Source organism: Harpia harpyja, chromosome 2, assembly GCF_026419915.1.
Source record: "Harpia harpyja isolate bHarHar1 chromosome 2, bHarHar1 primary haplotype, whole genome shotgun sequence".
Classification (NCBI taxonomy): Eukaryota; Metazoa; Chordata; class Aves; order Accipitriformes; family Accipitridae; genus Harpia; species Harpia harpyja.
In genome coordinates this window covers 63,785,601-63,809,632 of record NC_068941.1, presented here as the reverse complement: position 1 = coordinate 63,809,632, position 24,032 = coordinate 63,785,601, and the positions used below count along the sequence as shown (strand labels likewise).

At 38.9% G+C, this 24,032-nt stretch overlaps 1 protein-coding gene across 2 annotated transcripts; it reads left to right on the top strand.

Moving 5' to 3' along the window:
- The first annotated feature begins 483 nt into the window (after nucleotides 1-483).
- On the top strand, nucleotides 484-23,928 carry NSUN7 (NOP2/Sun RNA methyltransferase family member 7). 2 transcript variants are annotated; one of them, XM_052780192.1, is made up of 16 exons: nucleotides 484-563; nucleotides 1,098-1,184; nucleotides 5,108-5,238; nucleotides 5,320-5,396; nucleotides 5,599-5,958; nucleotides 6,356-6,414; nucleotides 7,810-7,940; nucleotides 10,537-10,689; nucleotides 11,971-12,154; nucleotides 13,745-13,955; nucleotides 14,592-14,735; nucleotides 15,478-15,579; nucleotides 16,137-16,254; nucleotides 19,711-19,828; nucleotides 21,436-22,091; nucleotides 23,335-23,928. In XM_052780192.1, exons 5-16 carry the CDS (start codon nucleotides 5,646-5,648, stop codon nucleotides 23,381-23,383), a joined length of 2,238 nt encoding a protein of 745 aa, XP_052636152.1. In that variant the 5' UTR covers nucleotides 484-563; nucleotides 1,098-1,184; nucleotides 5,108-5,238; nucleotides 5,320-5,396; nucleotides 5,599-5,645; the 3' UTR covers nucleotides 23,384-23,928. The 2 variants fall into 2 exon arrangements, with proteins under 2 accessions (XP_052636152.1, XP_052636153.1); XM_052780193.1 differs by lacking the exons at nucleotides 5,108-5,238; nucleotides 5,320-5,396.
- The last annotated feature ends 104 nt before the right edge of the window (nucleotides 23,929-24,032 follow it).

The following is a 24,032-nucleotide window of genomic DNA, read 5'->3' as shown; positions in this document are numbered from 1 at the left end:
GACCGTGCAGGCAGCTGGTGCTCCCGAGGCAGGCGTTTTCGCCAAGGTCCAGTCACGGCAACCCTTGAGAAACACATCCCACGCGCGCACATCCGCTGCGTGCCGTTGCCGGGGTGGATCCTGCCATTTTGTTGTAGCTTCTTAATTACTTATGCGACTGTTGGTGAATCCCTGGAGGGAAGGGCTCGGCCCGGTCCCTGGAGATGGAGCCCCGGCCTGTCAGGCCCCGCTCGGCGGAAGGCCGAGCTCGACGCGCCGGGGCCGGGGCCGGGGCCGGGGCCGGCGCCGCCTCACAGCGCCTCCTCGCACCCGCCACGGCCCGAACCAATGCCCCCGGCCCGGAGGGGGGCTGCTGGCGGGAGGCGCGGGCAGGCGGGGGAGCTGGGCAGTGGGACCCCCCCGCCGGAGCACAGAGGGTGGCGGCCTCCCTTCCCGAACCCAACGGTCCCCAGCCCCGGCGCGGCGCGGCGCGGCGTGGCCCGGCAGGTGGGGCCTGTGGGCGGGGCGCCCGTCCCGCCCAGGGCCGCGGCTCGGCCGGGCCGGGGGGAACCGCTCGCTGGCGGGTAAGGGTTAACGGGGGTGTGCGGGTCTGCCGGCGGGGTGGTCGGGGGTTCCGGCCCCCTGCCCGGCTTGGGGCGGGGGGCAGCTGCAGCCGCGGCAGCGGGGCTCCAGCGCCCGGGGCTGCCCCGGCGCGGCCCGGGGGACCCTCTCAGGCCCGGCGGCAGCGTAGGGCGGGCCGCTGGCGGGGCTGCCGCTCCCCGCAGCGCCGGGCGCCGCCGTCCCCGGAGGGAGAAGCGAGCGGGAGAAACCCTGTCAGGAGAAGAAGGGCCCTTGGGTTGCTGCTGAGGGGAAAGGGTTTAGAAGTCGCCCCGTGCGGGCCTGTGTGGGTTTGGGGGTCTGTTTGTTTTTTTTAAGGACTTTCAGCCCCCTGTTTCAAGAAACCCTTTGCGTGTTTGCACGAAGAAGTATCTTTTTTTTCTGTGTGACTGTACTATGAGTTGACAGGGACCGTTTCTCATAAACAAAGCGGAGTTGGGGAATGGTCCCGTGGGTGACTTCTTTTCCTGACTTTCACTACTAATCTTCCCTCCCTCCAGCTTAGTTCACTGAAGTTGGGGACAGTAGAAGCTTTACGATCCATTGAAACTCTGTATCAGACAGTCGCAGCTGATGTTAGAAAGCAGGTATGGTTATGCATACCCATAAAATTAATAAGACAAAAACTACAGTATATGGCTGTCAAGGATTTACTGTTTGTTGGTGTATGAGAAACCATGTCCGTGCTCACAGTGCCACTTTCATTAATTCCTGTTAATGTGAATTAGTACTGGGTGGCCAGGCTACCTGCCATCTGATACAACACAGATGCTGTGGGGTTGTTTATTGTTTATCTTTTTTTCCTGAATTGTATAATGGTAGAGGCTACTGAAAAAGGTGGTAACTGAAGAAATAGGAAAAATACATGTATTCCTATATAAACAGAGGAATTGGTGACTTTGGGGGAGGGGTGTGTGTGGAAATTCTTTACTATGCTGTGTAGTGAACAGTTCTGTTCACTTGAGTTCATTAAGTCAAAGCTGGAGCCATCTTTCAAGCTGAGTGTTTATGATACACTAGTTATCTTCCTTTAAGTGAAGTTACATATAAACTGGAATAATTTTTTATCTGCTATTCTTGTGGATCTTTATTGTGTGCCACAAATACTGTATTATCCAGTGCTGTTAGTTCATAATTGCAAAACCATATGGTCTACGGACAGCTTCACTTGAAACTGAGACCATTCAAATATATGAATCCATTTTTTCTTCAATCCCATTGGCAAGCATACTGGCTAAAAGGGTAGTGTATCTCTGGTATTGCGAAGCAATGATTAAAACTCTCTTACATATTTAAGACTCTGTTGGTCTTGAGACAGTTATGTTTGGTAGGCATCCTGTAAGGGTACCTGACAGATACCTGATGTGTTACTTTTTCCCAAATGGTTTAGGGAGTGAGAGAAAGGTTACCTCCAATGTCTTGTTCAAGAGCTTCCTCAGACCATATGCATAAAGTCTTTGTCCTTTCTCACTCAGGTGCTCTTCCAGTGGCTTTCCTGTGGGCTTAGTCTTAGATGTGTTGAATGCTTCAAATACAGAGCCTGCCAGAGCAGCTGAGAGCTCCACTCAGTCTTTGGAAAAAGTGGAGTTCCAACTCCACTCAGTCTTTGGAAAAAGATAGGAAAAAATGTGAATGCCTCCAGGCTTCCTACCTTGCACTGCCTGGCTGTAAAGCAGTATAGTCTGATTTAGTTCCCCAGCCTCCTCTCTAGCTCCCACTCTGCTGTTGGAAACTTGCAGTCTTCTCATCTTTATTGCTATTGTTTGTACTTGGATAACAGTAACTTGTGTTACAGGAATGTTATCTGCATCCATAATACAAGCCTTTTCAGAAGAGAGATTTGAACATCCCTTTGCACAGATAATGTACACAAGAAGCACCCCCTTTGCCTTGTGAGCTACTGGTATTGCTCGTTGAACTGTTGTGCTAACAGTGAGTTGTCCTGATCGTTGTCAGCAGTTTAATGGATTACGACTTGGAAGCAGAAGTGGGGAGATACTTTCTTGTCTGTTTTCTGTGCTGTCACAACCAATATTGTCCTGAGATAGGTGCTTGCTGTTTACAACACGAACTCCTAGGTGTCATGGAGAACAGCTTGTCTAGTAGCTGTCTGTTAAATTTTAGTCACATGTGTCTTTAATTTCCCTTCTTCTGCATACCCTGTTACTACTCTAACTTGCAAATCAGATCAAGCTTAAGGAAAACAGTGTGGAAGTATATTGGCAAGAACTTGGAAACTTTACTGCAACAGCAAGTTTCTGCTTTGTAGATGAGGCAGTTGTACCTCTAGTCAGCCAGATAGATCACTGACAGTATGTATGTATTTTTAACATTGAGTCAATGTGCTAAGACTGTATGGAGGGATGCTGGATTTGGGTCCAAATCAAATTGATTTAGTGTTTGTAGGACTCGGGAATACTTTTCACATTCTTTCTTCATCTCTGTTCAGCGACACCCTAACACAACAAATTCATGTTTCGATTGAGGATTTTCTTAACTAAACAATGGAAAAAAGTCTTTCTCAACTTGGAAGGCCATTCTCTCTTTCAGGAGAATGATGGCCTCCTTTGGACCTTGAGGGATTTTTTCCCCCTCAATTGAGTAATCTCCTTGAGATTCAGCTCATTGATTCCATAGACAAAGGCAGGGTCTTTTCTCTCTTCACTAGTTCTTCCCAGCTGAGCTTCATGTTAATCGAGCTTGGTGTTCTCTGCTTGGCACAGAGTTCAGTAATCCAAGCTGTGATTTACAGGGTTGCAACCGTGCAATGTGTCTGCACAGGGCAGAGCAATGTCATCTCATCTTTATTAAGATGACATTTGTCTTTTGGGAAAATGTATTCATCACATCATCTTAATAGCAGTGTGTCTTGCAGGTCAGCAAAAATGGCTTTGGCAGAGAAGTCACAAACATTAATTGGGAACCCTACAAGTCTTGAAAATCCTGACACCACAAACGTTAGTTCACTTGCTACATATTCTAAAAAGGAATATTTTGTGTTCAGCTGGAGAAGAAGTTTGAGCTCCAGGTCCCTGTTAGATGCTGTCCTTGTTTTTGTGAACTCATACACATGTCTTCTGGTCAAATTAGTGTGAAACATCCTGAAAGTATTTACGATTTTTTTTCCTTTCTAAGCACAAGAGTTTCAATTTGGTTTAGGTAATCTGTTACTTTATTCTAGTGAAGAATACTGCTTTCTTTTGATAGTGATGTTTGTTCTGTTTCAATATGGCTTCATAAAATAAATTTAGGTCTGCTCCATGGATCCGTCGCTGCTGCATCTAACACTAAGGGTGTTGGTGCTTGACTCCTACAAGAAGGAGCTGTTTGTCTGAGACCCAGGACCTCTGTAAAGAGACAGTAAAAGTGGCTTGTACAGGGTTAGCAGCTCTCAGTTTTGGGGAGCAAATCCTGGGAAAGGAGATGTGGCCTCCTCCACATGAGCCACCAGAACTCAGGAAGCAACATTGGTTGATTGTCTGGACCGAGCTGGGCTGGGTGGACACTGACTTGGGCTTGTCTTGGAGAAGGGAGGAAGGGACTGAGTGTCCCTGTGTTCAGGAAAGGGAGTTTGAACGGGGGAATGCTGGCTCAGCATGGGGCATTTCATGGCTGCCTGCTGGAGAAGTAAGAGCTTGTGTTCCTCCTTTCCCCTCCAACCCTGTGTGCTGCCATCCTCCTTTGCTATTATGTTTTGTGTGAGGGGGGCAGGAAAGGGGAGAGGAAAAAAAGGATGCTGAGCAAGTATGTCTGACCCAGGGAGAAAAGGTATGTAATTTATCTTGAGGAATGTGGGGTAGCGCAGGGGAAAAAAGCTTGAGAATGGTTGTACTGAACTAAATTATGTAGCAAAAGAGAAGATCCTTTCTGTTTGGTCAGAGTATCACCTTCTTTTTTTGTATTTTTAGACTGGCAAAAAGAACAATTCTGCTATTCTGTGCTGTTAATCCTAAAATATCTAGATCTGTTTGTTAGGACTGGATCCATGCCTAGCTTTCTGTGCTAAAGCTGCTAAATTCCTCATGATTCTTTTGTATTATTCTTCCCTAGACAAGACGACTAGTTTGGTTTTTTCTAAAAAGCTTTCCTCTGTGACTAAATTTGTCTTGGCTTAGTCCTCTTCTGAACATTTAACCTGACTGGTAAGCCTCGAAGCATTGTCATAAATGCATATTATAGCAACCACAGCAAGCAGGGTAAATCCAAGCACGGTGATGGACATACTTTAAGTAGGTTTTATGTAGAACTTAAGTATGTTTTTGGATTCAACTAACACTAGGGCTTTTTATTTTTATTTTTCTTGAAGCTCTATTCCACCTCTGGGGAAGGTAATTTTTATTTTATTGTTTATGTAAAATGTGTAGAAAATTTAAGAAACACCCATGGGCTTATGGAGAGTTGGATAATATCATCAGACTGTCAGAATGGATTTCCTGCATTTAAAATTGTGCTGTTTAGGTAATACATTAAATACATTGACACTTAGGTGATCTCTATTATCCATTTTTAGGAACAGATATGCAGTTTAGTGGACAAGCATGTGGAATTCACTGCAGCTCTTTTCAAGATGGTTCTTCTTTGGAAGAGATGATGGCTGCTTTGACATTTCTGTAGTGCCTTTTTATTAAAGGAGAGTTCCTAGTAAGAGATACTGTTCTGTCTGCAATAATGATGCTTCTTATTAGACACAGAGAATCAAATCTCTGCATATAGTCTGTTTAGGATCATTTATTGTAAAGCACTGGCCTCTTTGAAACAAGTACCCAGTCTTTGTATCTGCATTACTGAGAATAAATAAGGTAAGGAAACTATTATGAATACTTCTCTACTATATGTAAGATGGTAGATGTGTAGAAGTATACATGATATATGTATATATGTATTTGCAGGATTAGAGCCTAAAAAAGAAAATAAATTCTATTGAAAACCTGAAAATGAAGGGAAAAGTGTATTCTAGTAAAAGACATTTTCATAATTCAATACAAACTTCGTTTTTTGCAGAGGCAGCAGGATTGTGACTTGCACTTACACGATCAGCAACTGGAAAAATGCCAGGTTCTAAAAGTAACTTAGTGTCTTTACATGAGGATGTTATAAATGATACTTCAGACTTGAGTGAAATGAAAATTTCAGATGAAAAAGGATCTGTTGAAAAAAGAACAAAGACTCTGACTGAGAGGAATGGTTATCACGACTCCATATACATAAATGCAGCTAAGATTTTTCAAGGCATTCATACTGAAAAGCGTAAGGATAGAATATTGGTGCGGTATGGTGATGACTCAGTACCTCCCACGCTGACTTTTAAAGATGAGTATTCCCAGCATGTATCTTATGAACTGGCTTTCAATGCTCTAAAATGTAAGTACAAAACTTTTCTAAGAATTGCCAACAAAAATGATGCAGCAGAGAAAATATGTAAAAAGAAAGTGTTTAGTTTCTGCCTGACAGCAGAGATATGGAGAATTTTTTGTTAAACTACAGGTTACTCCTAGACTGCTTGTATCCCTCAAATATTTGAATATATCTAAGTGTTGTTAGGATTTTGTGAAATCAAACATTTAAACTCTATACTTTTTCATGTAAAGGAATTATACTTATTTAGAGATGCTACTGTTTGTGATGAAAATTAAGGGCAAATTCAATGGTGTTTAAACTTCCAACTTTTTCTTTAGTGATTTATAAGTTTTTCTTTTTCTTCCATAGAATCTTGTAGATTTCGTAGCATTAACTTGTCAATATTTTCTTTTTTTTGCAGATCAAGATCTTCTTGAAGAAATATTGTTAGATAGTTGTGTTTACCCATGCCAGTCAATAGTAAGTGAACATTTTCGTGAGAAAGTAAATTTTGTGATTTCTGAGTTGACGTAATTAGAATCTTTTCTGAGGATTCTGTAACATTCTTCAAAACAACACTTGTTGTTTTGAACTATGTGGTAGCCTGAGACTGAAATATTGCTGTCCTTTTTGGTTAGTTGTCTAAAGCATCAATCTCCAAGGTACTAGATATGTTGTCTGTGAGATTCCTGTTGCACCTTACTGGTGGAATCAAAACCTTCAGAGAAAGAAGGTAGGAGGGTGAACTGTACTGCTAACTGCAGTCTAATACTTGCTCAGTGATGTTGTCCATGAGCCAGTCCATGTCCATGTGCTTTCCTTCCCAGCTGTGTCCCCTTGTGAGTGGGGAAAAAAGTTATGTTCCCTTCCTGTCCCTGGGAGTTGTAAAGCATGGAGTGAACCCCATCAGACAAAAGAATGCACTGAACCCATGTTTCATTTCCGGGGCAAACTGTATTGTATACAAATATTGTACTTGTACTGGCAAAAATTGGTCCAGTTTACTCTCTCAACATGCTTTCCTACTTTGACATGAAAAGAAAATTTAGAGCTGGCAGAGTAATCTGCTGTTCCTTCCAGTTCAGTCTTTGGTGCCTTTGAAAATTACAAGACGAATTTGAACTGATGCTATTTGTGGAGATTGATGTGAGCAGGCAAATGATCTAACACATGTGATTTTTGGCTTGTTTTTGTAAGGAAATAAGACTTACGTGGTAACGTTTTGTGTTTGGTGGTATTTCCCTAATAACTTGAGTTTTCTGGCTAATTTTGGTCATATTTGTGAGAAGGTAAGAATTTTCGAAGGCATAAGAGCTGTAGGAATTTCATGAAAAGAGGTAGACAAAAGTAACTGAAATGCTGTTAATTACTGTCCCTAAGAAGGAGATGCTCCCTGGTTTAAACATTTAGACATGGGAAGGAGATTTTACAAGTGTCCCAACTGCAGAATGGTTGTTATATACTGAGCTTATTGTTTGTTATATACCGAAGAATCCCACAAGAGACAAACTGATAGACAGGGTTTTGTTGGCTTAGCTATTCAAGAAACTACTTTATAATGAGAATATAATTTCAGAGTTTAAATTCTGATAACATTAAAAGTTGTTAAGATATAGTATATTATCTGTGTGTATGGAGAACGTTTTTAATTTTGGTAAGCTAGATAACTTTTAAGTTGTGTATTTGAGGTTAAAAAAATTCTTCAGTGTTTTACTAACTCTCCATGAGGAATTACTTTCATATTCTTACAAATAAGCATATCACTGGAGTTTTTAATGCCTTTTACATGGGAGACTGCTATTTGATATGGATCTTTTTGCAGAAGTAAGGCATGCTTTTTGTCACTTACTCTATCCAGTTGCTTTTCTGTTGCAGCCAGATGAATTAACCAGCTTGCTTGTTGTGATGCTTTATGACCTACAAGACCGAAAGTTTCAAGCACGAGAGATTTTTGATGAAGAGGAACCTGTAGCAGAAGTTCGGAAAACAGAGCGTTATCTATACAAGTATACATGCTAAGAATTTTTTTTAGAATTGTTGGAAAAGACTTTTAAGATCATTGAGTCCAACCATTAATCTATCACTGCCAAGTCCACCACTAAACTGTGTCCCTTAGCACCACATCTACATGTCTTATAAATACCTCCGGGGATGGTGACTCAACCACTTCCCTGGGCACCCTGTTCCAGGGCTTGACAACACTTTTGGTGAAGAAATTTTTCCTAATTTCCTAAATCTAATTTCCAATTTCCTAAAATCTAAGCCTCCCCTGGCGCAGCTTGAGGCCATTTCCTCTCATCCTTGTTACTTGGGAGAAGAGACCAGCACCCACCTCACTACAACCCCCCTTCAGGTAGTTGTAGAGAGCGATAAGGTCTCCCCTCAGCCTCCTTTTCTCCAGACTAAACAACCCCAGTTCCCTCAGCCGCTCCTCATAAGACTTGTGCTCCAGGCCCCTCACCAGCTCCATTGCCCTTCTCTGGACACGCTCCAGCACCTCAATGTCTTTCCTGTAGTGAGGGACCCAAAACTCAACACAGTACTTGAGGTGCGGCCTCACCAGTGCCAAGTACAGGGGAACAATCACCTCCCCGCTCCTGCTGGCCACACTATTTCTGATACAGGCCAGGATGCCATCGGCCTTCTTGGCCACCTGGGCACACTGCTGGCTTGTATTCAGCTGGCTGTCAACCAGCACCCTCAGGTCTTTCTCTGCCAGGCAGCTTTCCAGCCAGTCTTCCCCAAGCCTGTAGCGTTGCATGGGGTTGTTGTGACCCAAGTGCAGGACCCGGCACTTGGCCTTGTTGAACCTCGTATGATTGGCCTCAGCCCATCGATCCAGCCTGTCCAGATCTCTCTGTAGAGCCTTCCTACCCTCGAGCAGATCAACACTCCTGCCCAACTTGGTGTCATCTGCAAACTTACTGAGGGTGCGCTCGATCCCCTCGTCCAGATCATTGATAAAGATATTAAACAGAACTGGCCCCAATACTGAGCCCTGGGGAACGCCACTTGTGACTGGCCACCAACTGGATTTAACTCCGTTCACCACAACTCTCTGGGCTCGGCCATCCAGCCGGTTTTTTACCCAGCGAAGAATATGCACATCCAAGCCACGAGCAGCCAGTTTCTCCTGGAAAATGCTGTGGCAAACGGTGTCAAAGGCTTTACTAAAGCCTAGGTAGACAACTTCCACAGCCTTCCCCTCATTCACTAAGCGGGTCACCTTGTCATGGAAGGAGATCAGGTTGGTCAAGCAGGACCTGCCTTTAATAAACCCGTGCTGACTGGGCCTGATCCCCTGGTTGTCCTGTACGTCCTGTGTGATGGCACTCAGGATGATCTGCTCCATAACCTTTCCTGGCACCGAGGTCAGACTGGCAGGCCTGTAGTTCCCCCGATCCTCCTTCTGGCCCTTCTTGTAGATGGATGCTGGTATATATTAGCAGAAATACAGATTTGTATAACCAGTACCTTTTTTTTATAATTGTCAATATTACAGATGTCTTTCAGCTTCAAATTTTGTGGGCTTTGTTTTTATTTTTAATGAGAACCTTGTTTGAAGGGAAACTTTCGTATTCCTATATTTAAAAAAAATACAGCTAACCAACCATCTTTATATTGTGGATTATTTTGCTAGAAAAAAGTGTCTTATTTTGGAGTTGCTGAAACTTTTTTCATAGAATTTTAGAAAAGAAATTAAATAATCAGTAAACATGCATAAATATGAGTGTAATAGAGTCAAGACGTCATGGAATGGAATAACACCCATTCATTTAGCAATACTTCTATTATGGAACTTTGTTAAATATTTATTATTTTAAGTAGTTAGAACAAAAAAGAGGAGGATATGTGAAGTAAACATTTTAAGTAGTGTTCAAGTATTTCTTTCGTCAGTCTATTGATGAACTCAACAGGCATTTGTGGGACAAAATTGTGTTGCTGCTGGATTTAGAATAGCCCCAAAAGTTAATGACTATCATAAGTGCAAGGTATTCCTGGAGGGCAGTAAGTAACTTACTTTGACATCTGAAGTAGCTCACCAGCAATTTTTATTTGCTTTGAAGTATCACATATCGAGATTATGCATAAAGCTTGTGGGAAGAAAAGTCTGGGAATATTTTCTCTGACATTTTCACATAATAATAAACCTGACTCCTGGTTGCCATCATACATGCATTGTTTCTGTACACATTCAGAGGTCAGCTTTCATCAAATGCTCATTCTGCACGTACATGTATTTATATCTTCAAACACACATAAAAATCTGGTGATTGTATTCCACAGATTGCAGTTCCAAAACATTTGCTGCTTTTTTAGCTTTCTGAGAAAATGGATATATTTGGGAGTCATCTGTCATAATTCCAGTCCCTTGTGCATGGAAGTAAAATAGTCTCAATTACGTACTACGACCTTGCATCTACCATTGTTTGGGGTAGAAAATGTTCTATAACTGTGTATTTTCTGTAACAACATGCAAAATGAGGCCTCACATTTGGTTTTGGTTTCTGAGCAAGATAGTATTGTAATAGAAATGTAGCACTTTAGTAGCTGATGTAAACATTTACAAAACTTACTAAACTTGTGACTATGCTTTTGTAGCTTTAGGACCAAATTGGCAGCTGCGTTAGCAAGATGTCGCATCAAACATGGTGCTCTTTCAATTGAATACATTCTACCAGAAACCGTACGGAAGCAGGAACAAAGGGCTTCTGCTTTACCTTTATGTGTTTGGATAAACACATTTAAAATCAGGTAAGATCTTTAAAGTATCATCTAATATTGACATTTTTACATGTGCAGTGATATAGTTTACTACACACTTGTTTTAGAATTTCCAGGTTATATTATTACCAGCAATTTCAATTTCTTACAGTAAAATCTGCTTAGTCCAGTGACATTGCGTTATGTTTGTAGTTTTTATATATTGCAGTAATGGTATTCATAAACTGTAACAAAGTTGTGAAACAGTTTTTCTTACTATTCTGTTGCTTGTGTGGGTCTTTCACCAAATAAATGAGGAAATAAAGTTAGAAAAAACTATATGGGCAACTAAACTCTGACAAAAAATAGAGAAAGAGAAAAATTCTTTAAAAATGGGTGTATTACCATAAGCCATAACATTGGCAAAGGGTGTTAAGACAGTTACAATACTTAATACTGGTGGTTATTCTGTAAGGATAGTGTAAACTTGAAATAAAAATACAGTTTTTAAAATCCTTATATTCAGTGGGCTACCATATATGTAACACTGGTGTTCCTAGTTCTGTACTAACTGATACATGAACCATACCAGGTTATCCTGTTACCTATTTTGTTAGACAGGTAATCCATTTTATTATGTTTTCAAGAATTTTGTTTTCATACTCTTGTCTTGGACCAATGTTCTGTGCTTAGGTTAGAGGCTCTTCAAGATAGAGAAGGTGTCTCACTTTGGTTGTGATTTTGCAACCCTTAAATAAGACTGAACTAAAAGCCGCTGCATTGATTCTGTGTTTAATGTACCATTATAAGCTTATGGCACTGTCTGAAACTGCATTTCAGCAAACAAGTCTTGGTGTATATACACCTTTAAATCTCTATGATATTTGAATTGCAAACCTTAGCATTTATGCCTTCATAACATTTACACCAGGATTATTTGAGTTACCAGTCATTAAATTCATTGGCAAGCTGGGCTAAATTGAAAGCAATTGAAAGAACTAAACTATTTAAGCAGTAAATTTGCTACAGTGTCTCCTGAGCACATGGACGTTCATGTTTTGATGCTTTGAATCATCCTCTGGAGACACATACCTCTTTCTTAATTTATTTTATCAGACTTACGAATTTAATTGTTTCAAACCAGAACTTGTATGCCTAAAATAGAGTGAACTTCCCTACTGCATTAGGCAGTGTTGCATTTTTTTTTAATATATATATATATATGCATATACACACACTAAAAAATAAAAGGCAAAAATCTATATAATCAGTATGAACTATATTGCTTAAGTAACTGTTGTATATTTAATGGTCAGAGTTGTATGTTAACAGCCTTCAAGATGTTTTCAGAGATTTGAAGAAGAAGGGCTTCACAAGAGTTGAATCTGTGTCAGACTTCGACCATTATACGTACTGTATGGACCAACATTGCCATGATTTATTGGTTTTTCCTTCCTCTCTTAAAGAAGAACTGCTTAACTTAGATCTTTTTGCAGATTGCAAACTCTTACTGCAGGTGAGTTGATGGCACCCTTGAATAATATGATCTGCAAACTAAAATAATGCTTTGCATTAGAATGAGGTCATGTATTATGTGACTGTCCTATTAAATCAGTCAGGCAGCAACATACACTCAAAAGGTTTTGGACGTTTTTAATAATCAGAAGGTTAGAAACTGATTCACTTAAATTTAGCATGCAAATGTTAATGCTTATAATTGATAGCTACAATTAAATTAGTAAAATGTTTTAAATTTAATCTTAAAACTGTTGAAATAAACATCAAAGGTGGTCAAAGAGGCAGTCTCACTTCTGAAGATGTGAGGAAAGTTTGTAACTCTACATGCATTACCCCGAGTTAGTAGATAATAGTATGCTAATATTAGAACGTCTCTTCCTCCTCAACTGCATATTTGTGATGGACTGATGACGCTTCTTTGTATTTTGTGCAGTGTGGTTCCTAAATCTCCATAAACCCCACTTGGTCTTTTTCCTGACTTGCTATCCTTAGCCTCCCCAGGCAAGATTGGTGCGAGGTTCCTGTTGTAGAGTGGTGGTTTGGAGTAACCCCGCAACAACACACAACCGCAAATTATCTAAAGTGTCTGATGATTCTTGAGTGCTTAACAGAAACATTTCAAAGAGCATTTTCAGTTGATGCTTAGCATTTTCTGGAAATTTTAGCCTAAAAATTTATTACCCAGCTTACAAAGTAATTCTGAATATCTCATTTCAATGTGTATATTTTAAATAGAAGACTTACAGAAAAGAACTATCCATGACAGCCCCATAGGTCACCAGAACAAATTCTGAGTGTTACTACTTAAGAATATTCAAAGTTAGGAAACAACCCTCAAAAACTCATCTCTCTCTGGTGGGATAGGGTGGTACTTGAATAGTGTAAGTAGATAGGTAGACATTAATGGGAACTTAAAGGTTTAGCTTTTATTTTTCCTTAACACCAGTATTTGCCAGATTTGGTGCAAAACTTGGTACCTGTGGTCCATATTTTCACTCTTTGCCTTTTTAAGTAATTTCATGGAGATAATGTTTGATATGTATCTCTCTCTTCAGTATCTGTAGTATGAGATCATTTACTCTTGTAAACATGCTTTCTGCATTCAAATCTGCCTCTGTTCAAACCTCAGAAGAATCTTAGGTTTTGATCCGTAAGGGCTTGATTTCTCCTATAATTATCTTCAAGAGCTGTGTGAATAGTTCTGCATTTCTCTGTTAAGCTGCCTCTGAGGATGAATTTTTCATATTGTCGCCTATGTTTGTCTTTTCTGGAACTGGCTGTCACTAAGTGCTCCTCCTTATGGAGCTGATACGCACTTAACATTTATTTTCACCTATAGATATTATGCTTTCTTATGCATTACTTAGAATTAAATTATTTAAATTTAGTGAGTTTAACTTAATAAGATGCTTGGTTTTGTACTTTATTTAATTCTGTATTAGCAGCTATCCATGGTTAGTTTTTCTCGTCACCTCTTTCCAGTTTGTCATGAAAACAATGAAATACTTTCCTAATTTGGAAAGGAAGGTTGGCACTCACAGAAACCAAATTAGTTGGTCATATTTAATTTTGTGTCATTATTTTCTAGGATAAGTCTCGCAGCCTTGCTGTACACTCTGCACAGGCACTGTTGAATACGGATGATGACATTATAGTGGCTCACGTAGGTTCCCATCTGACCATTGCCCATATGTCAGTGCTGACAATTCACAGCATGTCCAGAATTTTTGTTTGTGGTGTAAAATCTTCAGCAAAAGCAGATGAACTGAGGAACTTGCTCAGTCACATGGGATGTAAAAGTAGGTGTTAAAACAGTTGGTATGCATAAAGTATTGTAATGTAGATGTTTGTGATGATGTCTATAAATACAACATACTTAAATCAGGATTCAGAGATCTCTTGTGTGAGGATTTGGGGAGGGCAGTAACAACTTATTTTTTGCCACAAGGTGAACTGACAACTCTTCAGCTACAATCAAGTTAATCAAAGGTTGCAGATAACTGTCATAGATGCAGGCTCCTGAAATGTCAGGGTGAAGTTTTCCATATAAGTAGTTTCTGTATAGTGGTTGGCTTAGCTGGGAACTTTGGGGTCCATTTATTTGGTGTCTTGGCTGTTGCTTTCAGTCTGATTTTCACTTATTTCTGAGAGTGGTAATCTAAAACACATGTACTTGTCTGGTTTACCCAGAGGACACAGTCAGAACAGAATACAACAGGACTCCGGAACCCCATGAGCAGAATTTTCAGTGGAAGATGCTAAAGTCTAGTCCTTCAATCTATTTGAAATCAGTGTCACATACTTCGGAGGATCTGACTTTAGCAGGCTGTAGCTCTATGGAAGTCTGTGTAACATCAGCCTCTTCACCTTTATTACATTAAAATTAGGCAGGCTTGCTTGCATGTGGAACTGTTGAGGTTTTCCCTATTTTTCAGATATTCAGTTGTTACATGAAGACTTTACTGAGATTGGACCAACAGACCCAAGACTTCAAAAGGCAAAAGTTATTTTGCTGCTACCCCAATGCTCTGGACTGGGTGTCGGCAATCCAATAGACTTTATTTTAAATGAACATGGAGGTAACTTTTGATACAATAGCTAGCTCATGATTTCTGGTAGAAACAGTATTCAAGTCTTGTGGTCTGGACATCGTAGCTGCTTCAGTAAATTGTATCATTTTATAAAATACCTTTTTAGTTTTTTTTTTTTTAACTACTATAAAACATAGTATATTAAATAACTTGCATAATTCTGTATGTGTAATGTAGATGCAGGCTACTATGGAAATACAAACGAGAATAAATAAATTACCCAGATTTTTCCACACAAAGTGAGCAAGAACATATTTGGCCTAGCTTAGGATTCTCAACAAGAAAACAAAGTCTTTCTAGGGGGCACTGAAGGATTAAGAGTGTTTTGTAAAGGCAATTTCAAGTCAACAGTATGAAGTTTGAGGGTTCTTCTGGGGAGCAGAGTGTATATAGGCTTTCTTTTAAAGTAAAAAGACTAGAGGTAGAAAATACATTTCAAGATACCAATGAGTATATATAATTTTCCCTCAATTACATTCCTTTATTGATTGTTTGTATAAGTCTATTCACTATTTTCATTAAATAGAAACAAATAAGAGGCAGTAGTAATTACAGATAAAGAGGGAAAGAAGAATCATTTAGGTGTTCCTTGGTATTGTAATTCATAAAACCTATCTTCCCACAGCACTAGTAATAATCAGGTCTGTTACCAAAGCATTTTCTGCAAACAGCTGAATTTTAGGACACTAATACAAGTTGTGTTAATAAATTTACAACTCTTTGCATTTAGATGCAGGATTGCTAAGAGATGTTTTACAAGGATCTGTATCTGAGGATAAACTCAGTATTCTTGCTGAGAGGCAGCTTAACGAGTTGATGCATGCAATGAAATGTAAGTGTGCTAGCTCTTGGATTTCTGGGAACACCCTGTACTATCAATTCCATTGTACTGCCACCAGTTTTTATATAGTTAAAAATATGCTGATTACTCTATTAGTTCACAGTAAGTGTGTAACCAACCCCCCTAAATAATGATCTCCTCAAGTTTAAAGGTGTATCTGTGTCCTAGTATTCACCAGCCTTTAATACAATAATCTTCAGCATTCTGCAGAGAACTGGCTTACTTGCTTAGTCATACTCTGCTTTGGAAAAGTTGTAAATGTAGTCTGACTCCATCAGCATGCTGCCACGTTTCCCCTTGCCTCCTCTGGTAGCTGTGTGAAAAGACTGGATGCAGCCCTGAATTTCTGCTGAAATCTGCAAATATTCGAAAATATTTTAATTATTAAAAACCACTAGAGATTGAATACTAATATGTGCAGGAAGATATATTTTTATTGGTAAAAATGACATCCAAGCATAATTTTTATGCTGGTTTCAGTCCTTACTAAATCACTGTGTGCATGAAGAATTTGAACAGTAGAAAAATTTTGTTTGTTTGTTTTGTAGTTAACAAAGTACAAGCTATTGTTTACTGCACTTGTTCTGTTTACCCAGAAGAAAATGAACTAGTAGTGAAAAAAGCACTGGAATCTGGAGTGGAAGGAAATAAAGTACAACCATATAGGTATGGAATGAGTAGTTTTGTCTATGGAGAAATTAAGTGTAACTTTAAATTGTAGCATAACTCTTATCCTAGACTGATCTGTGTCTTGCATTAGATTAACATTTAAAATAGTTTTTTGCTGTCTTTCATTGCATTCCTTTTGATGTTATGAGAGTACTAAGTAGCATCCTCTTGACTTTTTCATCTAATATTTTTGTTCCCATCTGAAATCAAGATGGGAGAAAAGCATCACTGATTGGAAATAACATTGTGGTGAGCTTCTGATAGAGCTATTGCTTTCATCCTATGAGTTTTCAAAGAATGAAGCTAATTTAAGATAAAATAGAGACTAGAAATCAGGGAACTTCCTAGCATGCTCTCAGCTTGTCACCTGGAACGATCAGTTTCAAAGGAAAAAGAAACCAAGTCTTAAAATGTGAGAATATAGAAGCATAAGAACCTCTGCTGTAGGATTGCTCATCCCTATATTCAGATGAATGACTTTTGGGGGGACAGGTTACAGTAAGAGAACATCCTGTGTAATCATAACAAATACAAATATATATGAAAAAAGTACGTGCGTTGTATACTTTATATGTAGTTAAAACCTGTCAGCTGTCACCCCTGTCAGCTGGAGCAATTGTTAAAAGACTGATGCATACTTTCTGGATTTTCCTTTCCGTCACAGTAGATAAATGCAAACAGTTGGCACTTGCTTGCACATGGATACAATAGCTGATTACAGGATGCAGGTTAAAAGAGTTTATGTTGCCAAAAGCACACGAGAGTAATACTGTATTTTTAGATTTTATATTATCTTAGATGACGTTAATGATTTGGCCATCGTGGGGAAAGGTACTGTGGTTCAAGATACCATTCAGTGTGTTTAAATTTTGCATGATTAAAATGGTAAATGTTAACTGTTGCCAGGCCAAAGAATTTTAAAAAGAGGTATGTTATGCATAATGTTAAGATACAGTACAAGAAAACACATCTTTCTTGCAAATCACCAATAGAAAAAGAGCAGCCTGCTTGAAATTTTACACTAAATGGGATGAAACCAGGGTATGTCTTGCCAATGATGCTATGCTAGTCCAAAAGGACTTTTGTTGTAAACTGTGTTTTCCTTTGTGATCTGAAATTTTGTGACATCTCTCATGTCTTGACCTCTATGCAGCTGTTACTGTGTGGGGAGAACTAGGGGGACCTAGGAATAGAATTCTCTGAATTACTTGAACACAAATAATACATCAATTCATTATGGAATTTATATTAAAAACAACAACAAAAAAATCTGAGTTTTTTTCCCAGAGCTTTAATTTTTTCAGAAAAAAATTCCCCCTTGTCTAAAACAACCCCCTCCCCCCAAAGCCAAAACAAAATCTATTCAGCATTTTGCAGAAACATCATGAAATTTGTCGTACCCCCAAATTATACTTTTACTTTCAAATACAAGGCATTCTCAGATGGTAAGAAAGGGAGAATACAATAAATTACATTAGGATTTTTGCAGACCTGAGCAAATTTGTGACTGAAGACTGATTGAACTTCGTAAATGATGATCCCAGAATCAGTTCCTCCTTTGCTGTCATGCATGTATCTTGGATGTTTTCATGCATAGTTCTTGCTACAATAAAGCTGCTGGTAACTAGCATAAACAGAGCAGTAATAGAATATCATAAATAAAATATATAGTGTGATTATGCTTGTCTTAAGATGAAAGCTCAAGCTGTTTAAGATGTCACAGTTCCTTGTATACTTTCCTTAGAATTAATTAGGTAACTTATTTGACTAAAAGAATGCAGGATAGAATGAAAAACTGTTGCAGAATTACTAGCCTATGTTCACAGTAGTGTCTGTGAGAGGTTAAGTTATACTAATAAAACAACATGTGTGATCATTGCAGATCTACTTAATATTAATTTCCTTTTCCAAGAAATTGGAGGGCTTTCAGGAAACTCTTAGGCTTGTTGTGCTTATGTGTATTACATCTTTTGGAATTACTCTGCAGTGCTGGAGTGGTGCTGAACCAAAATAAGACTATGCTGGAGTTTGGGGGTCATTCAGCTGTGAAATTGTAAAGGTGATTTCAAACATGAACCCACTGTCTAAGCTCAGTTTACCTTAAGGATATGACAGTTCATAACAAAGGCTTTACCTTATGTAAGGGTACACACCGTGAACAGGTGTGTATAGAGGAGGTGTAAACTATTGATGCATTTCATAAAATCATAGAATCATTTTGGTTGGAAAAGACCTTCAAGATCATCGAGTCCAACCATTAACCATGCCCCCTAAACCATGTTCTGAAGTACCCTGTCCACTCGCTTTTTGAATATCTCCAGGGATTTCCCTTTGGCCTATCAAATTTGAGTTAATTTTTGCATCAACTTTCAGGGTCAGGCCATCCATTAAAGGGATTCCTGGTAACAGTAATCTGTAGATACCAATCAAAATAAAGATTATCACTTTTTTTCATTGAATGGCCAGATCTAAAAGCAAAAATCTCCTATGTGTCATAGGATATAGAGTTTTATTTAGTAATGCAAGGAGGATGTGAGCCTTGTAGTCTGTTTTACCAAGTTCTGAGGGACATGCAAAAACTCTAGATTACAGTGAAAACTTGGGAACAAACAGTTTTGCAGACTTCCCATTAGAAATGAACTAGTCAGCCAAATCAGGATATTGCTTACAAATATCGAATGCATTTCTCTGTAACCATCTTTGAATAAAGCTCTGTCTCAAGAGGATCACTGGAGCATTGAGGAGGGGCTGTACCTTATAGTCCTCAGCAGTGCGAAGGGGGGGTAATAATTGCATAAGGACGTTTTGATAGCGTTTTCTGTACTGAAACAGCTTAGTACTAGTTCAGCAGCCTTATAAGCCAAGTCCTTGAGGCCTGTTTTATAACAGCTAGGGATTACTGGAATACAGGGAGAACATGAGAAAAGGCTAGTTCTGTATTCCTCACCGATGCATTGCAAAACTGTAAATTTGAAAAAACAGCACTCAGTTATTACAAATAGGCAAATTTTTCTAACCTAAGAGTTTTAGCTTAGATAGAAACATTATTTATTATGAGCATATATTTAATAACTCAAAGTCAACACCTCTGCCATTTCTGTGTACTGCTTAGTGTTTTCAGAATATTCCCCAACTTCATGGACAACTTGTAATTGCAGACCTGAGAAAGAAGTTCTTAATTATTTTCATACATATTTATTATCTGGTGGTTAATATACTTAATTATTGGAATGGAAAAAAATTAAATGGGAATTATTGGAAAAAATGGGAAAAATTTTTTTTTAAAAAACAAATTCTTATGTCTGTCTTGAATTGCAGAATTTAAAAATGAAGATAAGGCTCTAACACTGTCATTGAAAGACATAATTTGGACATTACTTTTAATATATCCTTGTTTATTTCCTTTTATATCCTTAAATACTATTTTCTGGTAATTTGTTTATTTTTTTACAGGGTTATTCCTCCTGTTTTTTCTAGTTGCTCCAATTCAAAGGCTTCCACTGAAACTTTTTTCAAAATGGAGCCATCAGAAATTTCCAGCGGCTGTTTTCTAGCTATTCTAGCAAGAGAGGTAAGCTAAGAAAATTACCATTTAAAAACACTTCACAGAAAAAGAGTACTGCCATTTTCAACAAAAGAATATATGAAGTGAAACATTTAAAAAAAATCATGGCTGTTCTTTAGTTGTCTTAAGAACAAAGAATAGGCGAGCAGTTGAAATGTGCCACTTGTAGAGTTTTATGCTGAGCACAGCTTTCCAACATGTGCCTTTTCTTCTGGAGCTGTTCCTGATCAGAGCAGTCTCTTGATCTAAGTCAGTGCTAGGCACATCTAGAGGAAATACATTGTTGCTGTCACACCTTGGGATGAAATACACAGCATGATTAGACTCCTGATAAATGATGTTTAGTAAAGTTATTTGCTATGTCTGTACATGTCACCAAGATTTGCCAGTATCCAAGCAGACAGTGTCACCTGTAGGGATTTAGACTTCAATATAATTTGAATAAAATAGGTATGAATATGTTTCTTTCCAGAACTAAGGCATATGCAAATCTGGCTTGAAAGGCAGGGGGCTTTTGCTGAGTAAATGGAAAAGTCTTGGCATGATTACTGAGGAAAGGCCTTAAAGGACTAGTTTGCATCTCTGAGCATCAACATTTTCCTCTTATGTCTGAGAAAAGTAGGACTTTTTTCACCAAAAGAGAAAGGGGGGGACCTAATTAGAATTTCATTGAAAATTAAAGGTATGAGATCTTATTTGGTTATTTGTACCACTTTCTGTCCTACTGCAATTACAGTGCCTGAAAGAAGCTTGTGTCTTGGGGGAAATTAGAAGATTTTATTAAGAGCAAGAGAATCACACATGAAAAGCCTTTCAAGTTATCTATTATTGGCCTCTTTTTTTCAATGATGTAAAATATTTTTTAACCTGGCTCCCTGAGCTAGTAAGTTTTATTTAATCATGCTGTGTACATCTGTCTACCATATTGTTTCCCTCCTCTAATGCACAGAAGCAATTGCTCCTATGGCCACTTTTTAGGTGATTCTAGAAATGAACATCTTCCGCAAGGCAGAAAACATCTGTTTATAATTTAAACTGATTTACAGAAACCTTCTTCTTGGCTAGTTGTAAATAGTTTCTTCCCCATTGCTTCTCTTTGTATATTTGGATGTTGACCTGGTTCCTAGTTAATCTAGTTTGAGATTTCCTTGCTTATGTATTACGAGCAAGGATTTTCATTATAATGAAAATTGTTCATGTTTAATGTTATTGATAATATTTCTGTACTTTAGTAACTATTTCTAATACACAAACACACTCTTACATATCTCTCTATATATGTATATGCATGTTACTACAGACACGTTACAAAGCACGTCAATGTGAGAGACATGTAATACCAAGTCCAGAATTTAGTTTCCCCTCTTCAGGCCTGTAGAGGGCAAAGTCTCCGCAGAGCAAATGCTCAGATACCTCTTTACACAACAGTCACGTTCTTAATTTCTTGAATAAATAGTCTGCTTACCATTTATCACATGTGACTTAAGTCTTTCTGCTAGATTCTGCCCTAGTTTTCTTGTGGAGTAAATTCTGAGGAATCTGGGATTAAAGTACTGATTTTGCAGCTCTGTGTTGTGGCTTAGGTTCATTGTTGTCTCCTTTGAAATTTTCAGAAAGATTCTTCTGAAAATGTGTCTGTTAAAGACATTTTGGCTCGTGCTGCAGCAAAAGGACTACTAGACAGCACTGTTGTACAAAAATCAAAGGAAGAGGAGAAAAAGCAGAAAGTAACACAACGTAGACGTAATATTACTGGTAGTGGTATAGAGCCGAAGATTGCAGAGTTCCTTCACCATCAAACTGTATCTAGTATTAAGGCTGAAGTTCCCGTGTCTAAAGCAGTCAGTAACGTGCAACAAAAGAATGTGAACCGAACAAACAGCTACGTTCAGCTAAAGAAATCTATCAACCCCATTTCAGACACAGCTCTGCCTAAAGTGCTGAAGCACACATCTCATTTGTCATCTATGGGCAAGACATATGACAGACAAACACTTGCTAGAAAGCCGCGCACGGAACGTAAAAGGGTTGTGTTGAAGCCTGTGGAAATTGTTTTGCCTCCAGTGATAACGCCATACTTAAGTTCGCAAGGAAACAAACCCAGGGTTTCATCAGCTCGTCATTGCTTTCATGGCTGGACTGGAGCAAAGGGCTCGAGTGGCAGGATACTCCCACCGACTGTGTCTAAAGTAGTTAAGCCAGCTGTGCTTAGCCGTCCTCGACCATGGCTGCAAGAATCTTCAAACTTCGCCCCACCTTTATACAGAAGGTAAAGATTCCTGTATATATTCATCAATGCACTGAGATTACAGTATACCTTTATGCAGGATAATCTTGCTGTGGGAAAGAGATACATTACGGGATATTTGCATAGAAATAGCCATGTTAGTAATTTTTAAACCAGTAATCACACTTTAAAGTGAATGGAGCTCAGCTGCATAAGGCTGATAAATGGTTAGGGGGAGCGAGGTCAAAAAAGTGTAGCTTCTTGCTGTACGCGTCAAAGTGGCAAGTTAAAGCATACCCCCCCCCCACCTGCATAGATCTGCAGGAATACTCAATTTCAAATTGATTTTTTTTAAGTGAGGCTGCATTTTGTAAGTGGCTATTTCTCTTTACAAGTACTAGATACCATTTTTGTGAGTTACTGTTTAGACACTGACATGTGGAAACTAAGCCTTGCACAGTAAGACAGTTAGCTCACCTTTATTTCTAAAACTGGATGTAAAATTTTGTACAGGCAACTGACCAAGTACACTAAAGCCTGTGTATAGGCTTTCCCCTTCTTACCCCCTTGGTTTCTCCTCAGGTGTGCTTCACAATATTAACAATAAAAACTACACAAAATATTCTCATGCTAAAAATACTGAATTGTCATCATAATGTCATGTCAAACTATGTCACGGCTCACAACTGCTTTTCACCAACTTTCTTAACACAAGCAGTTCTTAGTTGAAAAGAGCTGCTACTGTCAAAGTAAGTTACTTTTATAAATGTTACTGCTAGTCAGCTGAATAATGACTGAACACAGAGTGAGTAGTTTGTATGTCTTTGGAAACAGCTGTGGGCTTCTAACCCCCTCCCCTCTTGCTAGCAAATACAAAATAGCTGTAAAATATCTACAGTTGTGTGTCTTACAATCTAAGCAGAGGATAAAAGGGACACACAGAGATACTTTTAACAATAAGCTGATTTAGTATTAAATGTGGACAGTGTAAAGAAAGAAAATGGCAGACAACAACAGGAGGACAGTAAGAGGACCCTCAAGAATTGCATTTAGATTAGAAGTGTTACAGAAATGAAACAAATACAGCATAGCAATACAGACAGGCAAAGGTAGCTGTGGCCCAGAAGAGAAATTTTCCTCTATGCAATCATTTAAGATACTTGGCAAGAGTGTTGCCAGTAGCATCAACAATATGGTATGGAATCTTAACCTATTTGACATACAGGTCTGGATTTAGACCCACCCAGAGAATATGTTCTAACAGTTCTGTGTTTTCTTCACCCAGACCAGTCAATGTAGCTGGATCAGCACTACCTTTAGAAGAAAGGATGTGAATGATACTACACCAGCAGCGTAGACAGCTGGCTCTTGTTCATCAGATAAATGTCATTGCTTCACTGAATCAGTGAAAATTTCTTTTAGCATTTTAATCTGAGCCAGCTGTCCTATTCAAAAGTGTCACTCACCTGCTGCATATCCCTGTGAGTAACCTGTGCTCCTTACTTGTTCCAGTAAAAGGATGAACTCTGCTCTTGTTTCTGAACAAACTTGTAAGGATAGATCTAGACCTGCTCACATGCAACATGTAGAACTGGGAAAAAAATAAAAAATCCCTATTTTATTTCAAAACCATCTTGGAGGAAGAGGGGTTTTACATGTTAGATAAAAGGAATGGACAGTAAGGAGATTTGGGGTTTTTTTTTTTCAATATGGTTGTTAAACGCTTAAAATAAACTTAGCAGTTAGAGACCTAAACTATTTTTTAAAATCAAAATCTGTATCATTCATTACTAAATATAATTAAAATTACTTGTAAAAGAATGTACATGTGTCTGATGACAGAATTACTGAGCTACTTATGTAATATGCACCATGATGTCCCTCATCTTGCTCTCAGGAGTCTGCGTCTTTAAAATGTTACGGAGGCTAACCAGTTAGAATCTTGATGTCTTACCAGGAGTATCAAAGAGCTGGTCTGCAGGT